The sequence below is a fragment of the Bos taurus genome, chromosome 1 (assembly GCF_002263795.3).
Source record: "Bos taurus isolate L1 Dominette 01449 registration number 42190680 breed Hereford chromosome 1, ARS-UCD2.0, whole genome shotgun sequence".
Lineage (NCBI taxonomy): Eukaryota > Metazoa > Chordata > Mammalia > Artiodactyla > Bovidae > Bos > Bos taurus.
In genome coordinates, this window is record NC_037328.1 from 133263941 (window position 1) to 133277186 (window position 13246).

At 38.4% G+C, this 13246-nt stretch overlaps 1 protein-coding gene across 5 annotated transcripts in view; it reads right to left on the bottom strand.

The window, feature by feature from the left end:
- The window catches only part of PPP2R3A (protein phosphatase 2 regulatory subunit B''alpha), a 233030-nt gene that overhangs the window by 146969 nt on the left and 72815 nt on the right, over window positions 1-13246 (bottom strand). Inside the window, exon 1 of one of the 5 annotated variants that reach the window (XM_005201922.5) lies at window positions 1556-2015. The exons of the other annotated variants lie outside the window; for them this stretch is intronic. Coding sequence (XP_005201979.1) covers window positions 1556-1687 — 132 coding nt within the window. The 5' untranslated portion in view covers window positions 1688-2015. Of the gene's footprint in view, window positions 1-1555; window positions 2016-13246 lie in introns of those variants that run through there. 5 annotated transcript variants of the gene reach the window in all.

Below are 13246 nucleotides of genomic sequence, written 5' to 3' on the forward strand. Positions count from 1 at the left end.
GATTTGTGAGACTACAAGCATACAATTGTCAAAAGTCTTTTTTGTTTCCCCAAAATGTTGCCCACAGTGTGACAGCCAGGGCAGTTATGGATAACTTCAGGGCAGTTATAACCATAGGATTAAGGCCACAGTCCCAGTGGAGATGCAACTCACTAGTCTAGTGAACACACACTACTGGAGAAGGTTTAGAGCAAGCCTTTCATTGTTTTTGCTTTTGCTTTGACAGAAGTAAGTGACATTCAGAACAAACCCAGGCCATCTGTCAAAGTTTTAATTTGAATAGGAAAATATTCAATTATATAATAGCCTACCTTGCTTTCCTCAGTGTACTTAACGTAGAGCAGTTCACTAATAGGCAAGTATTTATTAATTCACTGTGTAATTCCATATTTAATAAAACTGATATTAACATTTAAAGGGAAAAGAAAAAGAATGCATTTATTCTGAACTTTTCAGGTATACTGATTTACTTTTTACTGAGTTCAATAGGAGACGTATAATTTAATCCTTAAAGGAGTTTAATAAAACTGACACTTTACAACATTACAGACTAAAACAGTAATATAAAGTTTGTCAGATTTACTAAGTTTAGCATCTGCCCACTTTGATAAAACTTTTTCATTCATATCTAGGATTACAAGAGAATTAAAAGAGATAAAGAGAATTAGCTGTGCAAAGCATCTCAGCTCTCCAGAACCTTACAGTATCATTTAGGCAGTCATTCTGGACAGAACCGTAACGCTATTATGTTAGTGTAGCATTTCCAATATTTGACCATTTTTTACCTGTTTTTAAAAAAGCAATTTCACATGGTTCAGTCAAATAATCTGAAATTAGTGTAGGTCAGAATAACTATGAAACTGTGGTTTCTTGCTGGATTCTGGATGCCCGTCATGATATGGCTCACAATTTGTACTGTATTCAATGCCAGGCAACTTGTTTCGTGAGATACTAGACCTATGGTTGTGAGCAAGTAAGCCTGGTCTCTGCAGACAGAAATGACTCAACCTCACAGCTGAGGGAAGACATTCTTTTACAACCCAGAAGTAACTGCCATGCTTTATTACCTATACACAGTATATCATACACACACAACTGCTGATATATGTAAAAATAGTCTTTTCAAAAAACCATGATTATTAGCATCAATATTCCTTTTTAAAAAAGATTACAGATGTATGCATGTTAAAACAAATTTAGTCTACTGATTCAAAGTGCAAACAGGCTTTTAATATGGAAATTCTAATTTCTCAAAGATATTTTTATGAAAAATTCTAAAGTACAAAATATTTGTTAAGTTGTATTTATTGTCTCTAAAACTGGATTCTCTCTCTACAAGAGAAAAATGTGAGTACTGTACTTCAGGTCCAGAAGGTCTATTTTTAAACCTGTTGGAATCTCTCTACAAATAGCTTTCTGGAAATAGCTGAATAGAGGACACAGATTAATTCCTTGATCTAATATCAAGTGAGCTGTAAAATTATTTGTAAGTTAGTTCACTGGGTGGTTTTATTAGTAATAAAAATATTTTAAAAGAAACACCCAAGTTTCAAACCTGTGTCTGCTGAAATGACTTCAGCCGCTTCTTAAACCGTGACGGGAGAACAAAATCACAGCCCCTTGCCAGGAAAGCTAACTCTCCCCTTAAATCCGGGTCCCTTCGTAGAGATGTTTCCTTGATCATCATCTTTGAAAAGTGGATGTTTACTTAGCAACTGTCCAGCACACTTCTGAAGATAGTCAGATTTAATACGTTGTCAGTCTTGTCAGGTAGAAAGGTATTTTTTTCTTCTTTATCTCCCAAAGAAATTAAGTTCAAGCATTGTGCTCTCCCAGCCTCCAGGGACCACAATCCATGCTTGTACTGACATGCAGCTGGTTCCCAAGTAAAGCCTGTGGCTCCCAAGACCTGCTCATAATTTTCAAGTAAGAAACGGGCTGCAATGGGCCTGCTGCTCCGCGTAGGTAGCTTTATGTCAAATTGACCTGCCCATGTAGAGAATACAGAGCCTTCTGGGAAAGGAAGCACCCACTACTCTGCACACCAAAGTTAGAAACATTACAGCTGGACCTAAAAATAGTGACTTCTCAGATAAAGCTAACTTCTTAAACTCAAGAGTATATGAGGTGTCACCCCACATAAAACAGCTCCTGCTCAAGCCAGAAGAGAATGTGTAGAGGATTTTTGATTTTGTTACTTAATATTTTATGACAAAAAAAAAAAACATGCTGCACTTCAAATGTGAAACTATCATTTTAACTATCATTTTAATTTTAAAAAATTTCCTTATTAGGAGGGAAGCAAATATCCAACACCTTCTAGATATATCCACAGGATGTTTGGAGAAAAATATGGAGAAAAACACTTTTATCCTCAAATGGGAATATACAAAGAGATTTGTTACGTCTCAGATTTTAAAATTAAAAAAATTTTCTGGTTTGTTTGCAGAAGACTATCTTAGTGATCAAATATACTTTTCTGAAGTGATTCTAAATCTGGATACATTTGAAAATTTATTGTCAAAGAAAGTGACAGAATTCCAAAAGAAAGCAGATTTAGATGCAGAGAGGTGAATGAAATTTGGCTATAGTAAAGGTACAAAAGATGATCACACAGCAGTGACATAACAGATCTTGAATTTGTGAGACTTGTTTTTCTTAAGAAGCTTTGAAGAATTCTCAGATTTAAAATATATTCTATTATTTTATCATCTATTGAATAGCTGCCTTAATTATTTACAAGTGAATCAAGTACTCAGTCATATTTAATATTCAGAATTCAATATTTATTTTCAATCACCCATATTTAAATCCATATTGATTTTCTACTAATTGAAAGTATAAATCAAATATTACCAAATAAACCCCCTAAACCAAAAAGAACTTATGATTCTCTTCTGCTGAACCTTTGTCTAATTAATGGGAATTAAATTCTTCAGTTTTGACAACATTTTGTAACATGTATATTTGGCTTATATATCTAAATCCATAGTTTTCAAATTTCTTAAGCTGTAGAATTCTCCCCTCATACAAAATCTTACCTGACAGTTTTTGGTATATATTCTGATTGAAAGAGGATTACACTGAAAGCATTGGGCTAATGCTTTAACCTGGGCCTTTCCTTTGTGCCCCCAATTTTCCTCATTTCAGGCTGACTCTTTGAGCTAGGTGGCTTCCCCTACACTCTTGTTTGTAATACTCTAATTCCTCCTTCATTATTTACCTCTAAATTAAAACATTTAATAAGTTTGTTATGAATGCAACTGGGTTTTTAGACTTGTGAAATAATGCTTTTTCGATTAAAATCACATCTTTGCTGTATTTCTCCCCTTCCCAATATCAACCTGTGGCTTTGGGGGGTGACTTTTCATCCCCTTCCTGAGAACACTCCTCAAATTATATACACATTAACCATCCTTCAAAATTCAACTCAAATTTTACCTATTTCATAAAGGATTACCTATTTAAGCCCCCTTACTGCAATTCTCTTAATAAAATACTGTAGAATCTTTCTTGAATGATTCCATTTATTCTCTGGATGAGCCAATGCTCTCTCTCCATTTCATCTATAAAAGAAAACCACCAATGCCCTGGACACACTGATTCATGGCTAACAGTTTAGTTTCTGTTATGCTCTCATGTGTCTTATCTCAGTAGCTGAGTTTAATGCTAAGAGCTAGTTGTACTCATTCCCACTTACTTATACTGGCTGTACTTTTCACAGTAATTATTCAATTCATAAACTAATGAGTGTGGAAAAAAGAGTTGATATTTTTATAATTGAGGGGAAGACTCTAAATTGAATATATAAGACTTAGTAAAGGCAAAAAACTACTGAAATTCTGTCACTGTAAAATTAAATTATTGGTGCGATAAAAGAAAAAAACATTAAAATCTAGACGGTATCTACATTCAAACTGTTTTACTGCTGACTTAAGTTCCTGGAAATAAGGGAACAAATGTACTAAGTATGATTTATTAAAGAAAGATGTCATGAAACTTCAATTTCCAACTATGACACTTATTTCCAAAGAAAAGACTTTGGCACTACATGAAAAGATCTGAATACTTGAAGTCTGAGTTAAAATAAAATGTTTAACATACACATTTTACAGAATACATAGAGTTTATGATGTCCTACTGAGTAACTACCCATAACCCAATCATGTTCAGGTAAATGGGCTTCTACTGTAATATTTTATAACCTGACAATATTTTCCAAGTGTCTAAACTCTTGAGGGTATGGTCAATTTTAAAGTCACTCAATCATTCAACAAATATTTTTCTGATGCTTTTAATATGCAGTTACTTTGCCAAGTGCTGAGGATATGAAGATAAAGAAGTGATCCTTTCTTCATTGCACCTAGCACAATCTCAGTTTGGAGCAAAGGACAATGAATACTTTCATTTCATTTACTTCTCATAAATCTTTTGAGTTTCAAAGTCAGAACAGTGGTTAAACGTCTGGCCTGCTATCCCTCTTAGGCAAGAAGAAAACATTTCTCTGTGTCTTTTGATGGCGAAATAAGCTCTAAGTTTTTATTTATCCAAGTGCTTTCCCAAATATTCAGAGGGGAGAAAAGGCCAGGTCCCCTAAAGGGAGTTAGGGAAGAAATGGTCTGTGGCAATGAGTTACTGATGGAGAAAGACTATTTTGAAATTTATTTGCCTTTATCTTATTTACTTGTGTTTCTATGTAAGTATACCTGCTTGGTTCTAGAAAGAATCTGAGAATGTGAGCTGGTTTCAAGAAGTATATGATAACTAGAACACAGCAGCAAAGAACATGGGTTTTAGAGTGACCTCTTCTTTACTGGGAAAGGGTCAAACATAAGGAATTTCACTATTAATTCAAACACAGCCTATAATCTACTCTCTTCTCTATTTTAATCACAGAGAAAAGTATACAACCCTTGAGGCTGGGTGCTGGAAGGGAAAAGCTGTTTCTAGGTGAGAGGTTTCCCTGGAGGGACTAAACAGAATGAGGAAGAACAGAAAACTATAGTTTATAAATTCAACTTGAAAAGATGGAAAGTTGGGCAGTTTTAATGGAAAGAGTGGACTGTAAGGGTCTTCCCAGTGTCCTTCTGGAATAAACCATGAGATATTCTCTCCTGCCCTCTGCAGCATACATGAAGTCTCTCATAGCAAGAGAGCTAGCCAACAGTAGGTGTCTCCTGCACAGCAACCTGCATCTCTTTTTTGGCCTGCAAATCATTCATGTGCATACACTACCTGAAGACCCAGGTTGTCCTGTCTGGACCACAGGCCAAACCTGGGTCTTCAGGGCAGCTGTGCTGACTAGAGGATGAGAAAAGACTGGTGCTCTCTTGTTCTGAGAACGACTGGGATAGATCAGGTGCTACCTCAAGATCCAGCTGCCTCAGCTGGGCTTCCTTTCCTATCTTATCATTCTATATATGTTCTCCCAGAGCAAACATGCTTGAATAAGGAGGATAACCTTTCTCAAAGAGAACAAGTTTGGTGGTGCGTTCTTGAGTTACAGGGTTTTACAGGCTGCCTGGCAGGGGTACATAGAAGAGAGGCTGATCTCTCTGAAATGACTCTAAAAACTAAAGAATTGTTTTAGGGTAGCCTCCAGTATATCAAGTGAGAAAAGATATTCCTTCATCGTGTCCTGAAATGACCTGCAGAACTGAGGCGTGAGTCCAGAAAGAGCTTGCATCCTGAAGGAGGGTGACAGTGGGAGGAGACAGAGGATAAAACTGTATATGACACCAACATATTCTGTTTTTGTAGAATTCACTTTTTGAAGCTTAGTTTGAAACTCAGGATGGATTTTCCAGAGCTTTCCAAATCCTTTCACGACTCTTTGCCCTTCCCCACCAGTTCTATGGGATGTTTTAAGAAAAGAAAAATGGGTTGATTACACAAGATAGAGAAAATTTTGAATACCTGATGAAGATGTAAATCACTTATTTTGAATTATATAAAACTGCTAAACAGTTAATGTTGTGTATGCAACATTTTGTCCTAAAATAAGTCTAGCTTTTATTTTACAAACCAACATGTAAAGTCAAACCAGCCTCAAATGAAGATGACTTTGGAGACTGAGAGAACAGCATCCACCAAGGTCTCAGAGTTAAGACCCGGTTGGAATAGACAATGCAGCAAAACCATCAACATCTGAGTGCAAGCCTGGAAATCAGCTCAGCTGTGAGGACCTGTGTTGAGGTGAAGATCAGAACCAGGTCCAGAAAGCAGCAGAGTCATTCTAAATTCACATCAAAAGATTTTGCTCATAAGATGCTACAGGAGAAAAAAAAGTTACATATTAAAGAGGAAGTTCTGCTACATGAGGAGGGTACTTCTGATTTTAAAAAGGAAGCTGCCTGTTTTGAAAAACTTGAAAATGCTAAATCAAAAGCCTTTCTGTCTACATGAAAACTTGTATGTGAATGTTCATAGTAGTGTTATTCACAGTAGCCAAAAAGTGGAAACAACCCAAATGGCCATCAGTTGATTGATGGATAAACAGAATGTGGTATATTCCTACAATGGGACATTATTTAACCATAAAAAGGAATGAAATACTGACACATACTACATGATGAACCTTTAAAGCATTTGCTAAGTGAAAGATGCCAGACACAAAAGACCACATATTGTATGATTCCATTTACATGAAATGTCCAAAATAGGCAAATTCATAGCGATGGAAAAATTAGTGATTGCCAGGGGCTGGTGGCTGGGGGGATGGGGAGTGACTGCTAATGAACACAAATTTTTTGTGAAGTGATGAAAATGTTCTGGAATTAGTGCTGATGGTTACATAATCTTGTTGAATATACTAAAAACCACCCCAGTACTCTTGCCTGGAAAATCCCATGGACGGAGGAGCCTGGTGGGCTGCAGTCCATGGGGTTGCGAAGAGTCGGACTCGACTGAGCGACTTCACTTTGACTTTTTACTTTCATGCACTGGAGAAGGAAATGGCAACCCACTCCAGTGTTCTTGCCTGGAGAATCCCAGGGACGGGGGACCCTGGTGGGCTGCCGTCTATGGGGTCGCACAGAGTCAGACACAACTGAAGTGACTTAGCAGAGCAGATACTAAAAACCTATGAATTATGCACTTGGTATGGTTGTATTTTATTAATGTATAAACATAAAGTGATATAATAAACATGACAGGGCATATAGTTGGTTCAGCTGATGTACAATATTATATGTTACAGGTGTACAATGTAGTGATTCTTAATCAGGCACTTTATTTTTTTAACTTTTAATTTTTGTATTGGAGTATAGCCAATTAACAATGCTGTGATAGGTTTCAGGTGGACAGCAAAGGGACTCAGCCGTACATATTGAATTAAGCACTTTTAAAAGGGTAAATTTTATACTATTATATTTCAATTTTAAAAAGTCTTTCTCATCTTGGCTCTAACTGGCAAAGCAGTTATTAATTTAAAAAAAAGGTATAATAACTTGGAATCACAGACTTTGCTTAAAATATCATCATAAAGCTTTAACACAGAAAACTGATTATAAGCCAATTAGTTAATTACTCTTAATCCTAAATTTTTATATCCTCATTTATGCTCCAACTTGGTGTCTTTGCATTATTTAATAGCTTGCTCTGTTTTGCCAGTAACATTATTTACTCTTAAGTAATGAAGCACTGGAGTGGGGAATGTAGGCTGGGTGGCTGTGGTGATCTGTGGCTTCTTTGCTCCTCTAGCCTTAACTTCACTGGTTGCAGAAAAACAGGAGCAGATCTGATAAGCATTTCTATGTCTTGCTTCAACTGCCATCGAAATGATAGGAACACATTCCATGACCCATAAGACAAAGAACCCACAAATCTAGTATTTTTACCTCTCAGTGTTCCTAACACTTGGAGTAGATGTTCTTCTGGGATCTGGGGCAGGGAGAGATAATTAAGAACCTAAAATTATTACATATGATAATTCTTGGATGTCTACAACTTCTGGTTCCTAGAGTACTGTACTTTTTAGTCTGCCTTTCTTCTTCCTCAGTAATTACTTCAAGTAGAGACTGCTCATTACAGAGCATAAGAAATTCATTTTGGGCTCATAAATATGTCAGACAACTTAAGTTAGAAGGAATAGAGGGTTTCTAATCCACTGACACTGCCATGTTGAGTATCAGTGAACGCACAGTGGCAGTACTGTAACATACCTTGCCCCCCTAAATACCTTGCCCCGGTGTCTTTGTGGGGGGTGTGCATGTGTTCGGTTTCTCAGTAATTTGGGGTGAATTAAGAGATGTCAGAAGAGAAGGCTAGAATTGATGGTCAAAGACCCTAGGGATGATCTTTATGTTGCAAATATAATAGCTGATGGAGCTGTATCTCCTGCATGCCAAAGTGTCTTTTGAATGCCTGGTTTTAAAGAGGAGAGAACTGCGCATGTTTATCAGTTGATGGAATGATCAAAGGGAAAAAACTGATGACTGCAGGGGAGAAAGGGGCCGGGGCCTGAGAATATGTATTTCTATCCAGTTCCCAGGTGATGCTAATGCTGTTAGTTGGGAACTACACTTCTAAAGCTACTGACATAAAAACAGGACCAGAGAAGGACTAGCTAAAGAAGGGCAGACGACAAGCTCACTGAAGGAGAGATCAAAGAACTGAGAAGCTCATGGATTGGATGCCTCATCTACTGAAAACTCACAAGAATCTTGGCAAGTAGTATTGAAAAGGGTCAAACAGCCAGGAGCTAAAATCATCAAGGAAGGGACGTGGGGTTGGCAGATGACTACAATCAAGGAAAGGTAGGGCTTCCCTTGTGGCTCAGCTGGTAAAGAATTTGCCTGCAATGCTGGAGACCTGGGTTTGAGCCCTGGGTTGGGAAGATCCCCTGGAGGAGGGCATGTCAACCCACTCTAGATTCTTGCCTGGAAAATCCGGTGGACAGAGGAGCCTGGTGCGCTACAGTCCATGGGGTTGCAGAGTCGGACACGACTGAACAACTAAGCATGGTGGATAGTGAGTCTGATGACATTAGCTCAAAGCCGGGGGATGGTAGTTTCAGAGAAGCGGGAAAAAGAATAGTCTGGAAGTTGCAATGAAATGCAAGAACATTTACTGCTTCCTCCAGATCCAGTGAGACAGGGGTAGAGTGGGAAAGAAAAGAGTCGCCATTTCACATGGCTATAGTACCCCTGGGTGCCAGTGGTAAAGAACCTGCTTGCCAATGCAGGAGACGTAAGAGATTATGTGTTCAGTCCTTGGGTCAGAAAGATACCCTGGAGGAGGGCATGGCAACCCATTCTAGTATTCTTGCCTGAAGAATCCCATGGACAGAGGAGCCTGGAGGGTTACAGTCCATGGGGCCACAAAGAGTCGGACACCATGGAAGCGACTTAGCACACACCCTTAGGGACAGATGGGTTTCAGACAGAACAAGAGGGTAAAGGGAATGTTTAGAAGAGTTTGATGACCTAGGACATTTTGCCAGTGAATGATCAAGAGGGCACAGTGAAAGATTTCAGGGCTGGACTCAGAAACAGGATATACAAGAGCAGGGTGAGGAGGTGAGGTGAGTGGTTATGTGAACTCCTAGACTTCTGTGGTGACTGATGTAAACAGGGATGAAGGGCTATTGGATTAGTCCTGATCTTAAGGCAGAGAATAGTGAAGCTGTGTGCTGGGTAGGTCCATGAGGGGAACCACAGGCTGACCAGAAGCAATCTGAGTTCTGGGAGCTCCTTTCACTTCTGTTTTGGAGGCTGGGGAGGGCTATACATATCAGGAGTACCTGGATATCTGGGTCTCAGTCTTACTTCTATAAGAACATGTGTAATTTAGAGTGTATTTACCCCCCAATTTTTTGCATACACATAAACATACTAATTACAAAAAGGGATCACATTGGTGTATTTGTTTTACAATTTATATCTTTATCTTGACAATTGATGTGAATAATTAGAAAGGATGGAGATGCAACAGGACCTGATCTCAAAAGACATTAAAGGTGGAGGGGAAATAGCTGTTGAACTCATCCTGTAAATTTATATGTGCCATTGGCCAGATCTCTTTACTTTTATTAATCTCTGTGGTGGTTAAATGAAGTAGAAGGGAGAATAGTTTCTTGCTGTATTGATGAGTGCTTTGATTTCTATTCAAATATTTGCAGCACTGAACCCAAGAAACCGTCAGCACCTAAAGCTGAGGGAGAAGGAACATTTTCCCTCAATGATATGACTGCTCAGTCTTAATGAAGGTATGATACAAACCTAGAAAGTAAAAGAAGAATGCTTCAGAAGAAGCTTTTAATAAGATTCCAAAAGTGTGTTCTTCTATAATTTCATTTTCGTAATTATTCTACATTTAAACATATATGAAATTATACAATATAGTATCTAAACTTTGAAAAGACTCATAATATTAGATCATTAACCAAGGAAGGCTCTTGATTCCCCCTGGAATGATATGTGAAACACATATTACTGATCAGGGTCAGAAAGAAACAAAGAAAGTTCTAGTAACGGTGCAAATCCTACCCACCTTGAAAGATTTCTCTGACCCTCTTGGGCATCCAAAAACAGACCCAGAGGAGGGAGGAGGGAGGGGGGTCCAGGATGGGGAACACGGGTATACCTGTGGCGGATTCATGTTGATGTATGGCAAGAGCAATACAATACTGTAAAGTAATTAACCTCCAATTAAAATAAATAGATTTAGATTTTTTTAAAAAATGCTATACTGAAGGTAAGTGGCCAGAAAAGTTCTTTTCCAAGCTAAATCTGTTGGGATGAAGGTGGGACTTCTAAGACGGGGAAAAGGAATTTTCAGGATTTAAATAAACAGCTCATATGTGGAGGTACTACAATAGGGCTTGAGGGTGAAGTGGTGAATAAGAGAGTGCCTACAGTCTACAATCAAAACACTTTCATCCTGTGATAAGGTAAAATGATCTATACTCTTAATGGGGTTCTCCCCTCTAGTCAGGGGAGGTGATAGGATTTTCCCCAGAACTCCATAGGTTTTTAGGTGTTACAAGCTAGAGGAATTAAGAGGCTACAGGTCTGGGTGAGATCTGAGTCTTGCTGAGGCACCAGCCTCAAGTCCTAGAAGGGAACCAGTTGTCAGGTTCTTTTGCGTGCATCTTTGAGAAGCCAAGGGCCAGGAAAGAGATGGCCTTCAGGCAAGAGAGCACAGTTTCTACTTGAGAAGCAGGCAAACCAGACAAGCAAAAATCCCTTCATTTGATTATCCATTCACTTATTTGTTTATTCATTCAATAAATACTTATTTAATGCTACCATTTGTTAAATAAAGGCCAATGGAGGATAGTGCCAGGCAAAGAAACTTGAAAGGGACTCATAAATCTCTCTGCATGTGCTTATTTTAATATTTCATTTTTATTAGGTAGGTTTGGGAGCTGGAGATTATAATTTTGGAGCCTGAAGTGGTAAAAGAGAAGATGATATGAATCAGGGTGTCAGATAAGACTGTCTGCTTGAAGTGTGACTTAAAACCTGCAAAAAACAATGGGAACTACCCATCCAACCCTTTACTTTATTAGCATGAGTCCTATCAACTATCAACTTAGAATTTTAAATAAGATAAGCAAAGCAGCCTGATATTTTCTTTTATACTCTCTAGGAAGGAGAGTTCTGTTAAGCCAATTTGACTTACTCTTAATCATCAAGATTAGACTACCAAAGAGCTTGGGTTTGAAATAATGGATTTATGATCTAGCCATCTAGCCTCCCTTACTGGATTCCCCAAGGACCAAAAACTTCTATTTGTAAGATAGATGGAGAAGGTTAACATGGACCACAGCCTTGTATAACTCAATGAAACTATGAGCCATGCCGTGTAGGGCCACCCAAGACAGATGGGTCATGGTGGAGAGTTCTGACAAAACACGGTCCACTGGAGAAGGGAATGGCAAACCACTTCAGTATTCTTGCCTTGAAGATCCCATGAACAGTATGAACAGGCAAAAAGATAGGACACTGAAAGATGAATTCCACAGCTTGGTAGGTGCCCAATATGCCACTGGAGAACAGTGGAGAAACAACTCCAGAATGAAGAGACAGAGCCAAAGCAAAAAGAACACCCAGTTGTGGATGTGACTGGTGATGGAAGTAAAGTCCGATGCTGTAAAGAACAATACTACATAGGAACCTGGAATGTTAGGTCCGTGAATCAAGGTAAATTGGAAGTAGTTAAACAGGAGATGGCAAGAGTGAATGTTGACATTCTAGGAATCAGCGAACTAAAATGGACTGGAATGTGTGAATTTAACTCAGATGACTGTTATATCTACTACTGTGGGTAAGAATCCCTTAGATGAAATGAAGTAGCCCTCATAACAACAGAAGAGTCTGGAATGCAGTACTTGGATGCAATCTCAAAAATGACAGAATGATCTCTGTTCCTTTCCAAGGCAAACTATTCAACATCATGGTAATCCAAGTCTATGCCCCAACGAGTAACGCTGAAGAAGCTGAATGGTTCTATGAAGACCTACAAGACCTTCTAGAACTAACACCCAAAAAAGACGTCCTTTTCATTATAGGGGGCTAGAATGCAAAAGTAGGAAGTCAAGAGATATCTGGAGTAACAGGCAAATTTGGCCTTGGAGTACAAAATGAAGCAGGGCAAAGGCTAACAGAGTTTGGCCAAGAAAATGCACTGGTCATAGCAGATGCCCTCTTCCAACAACACAAGAGAAAACTCTATACATGGACATCAACAGATGGTCAATACCAAAATCAGATTGATTATATTCTTTGCAGCCAAAGATGGAGAAGCTCTATACAGTCCACAAAAACAAGACCGGGAGCTGACTGTGGTTCAGATCATGAACTCCTTATTGCCAAATTCAGACTTAAATTGAAGAAAGTAGGGAAAACCACTAGACCATTCAGGTATGACCTAAATCAAATCCCTTATGATTATACAGTGGAAGTGACAAATAGATTCAAGGGATTAGATCTGATAGAGTGCCTGAAGAACTATGGATGGAGGTTTGTGACATTGTACAGGAGGCAGTGATCAAGACAATCCTCAACAAAAAGAAATGCAAAAAGGCAAAATGGTTGTCTGAGGAGGCCTTACAAATAGCTGAGAAAAGAAGAGAAGCTAAAGGCAAAGGAGAAAAGGAAAGATATACCTATTTGAATGCAGAGTTCCAAAGAATATCAAGGAGAGATACAAAAGCCTTCCTCAGTGACCAATGCAAAGAAATAGAGGAAAACAACAGAATGGGGAAGATAACAGATCTCTTCAAGAAAATTAGAGATACCAA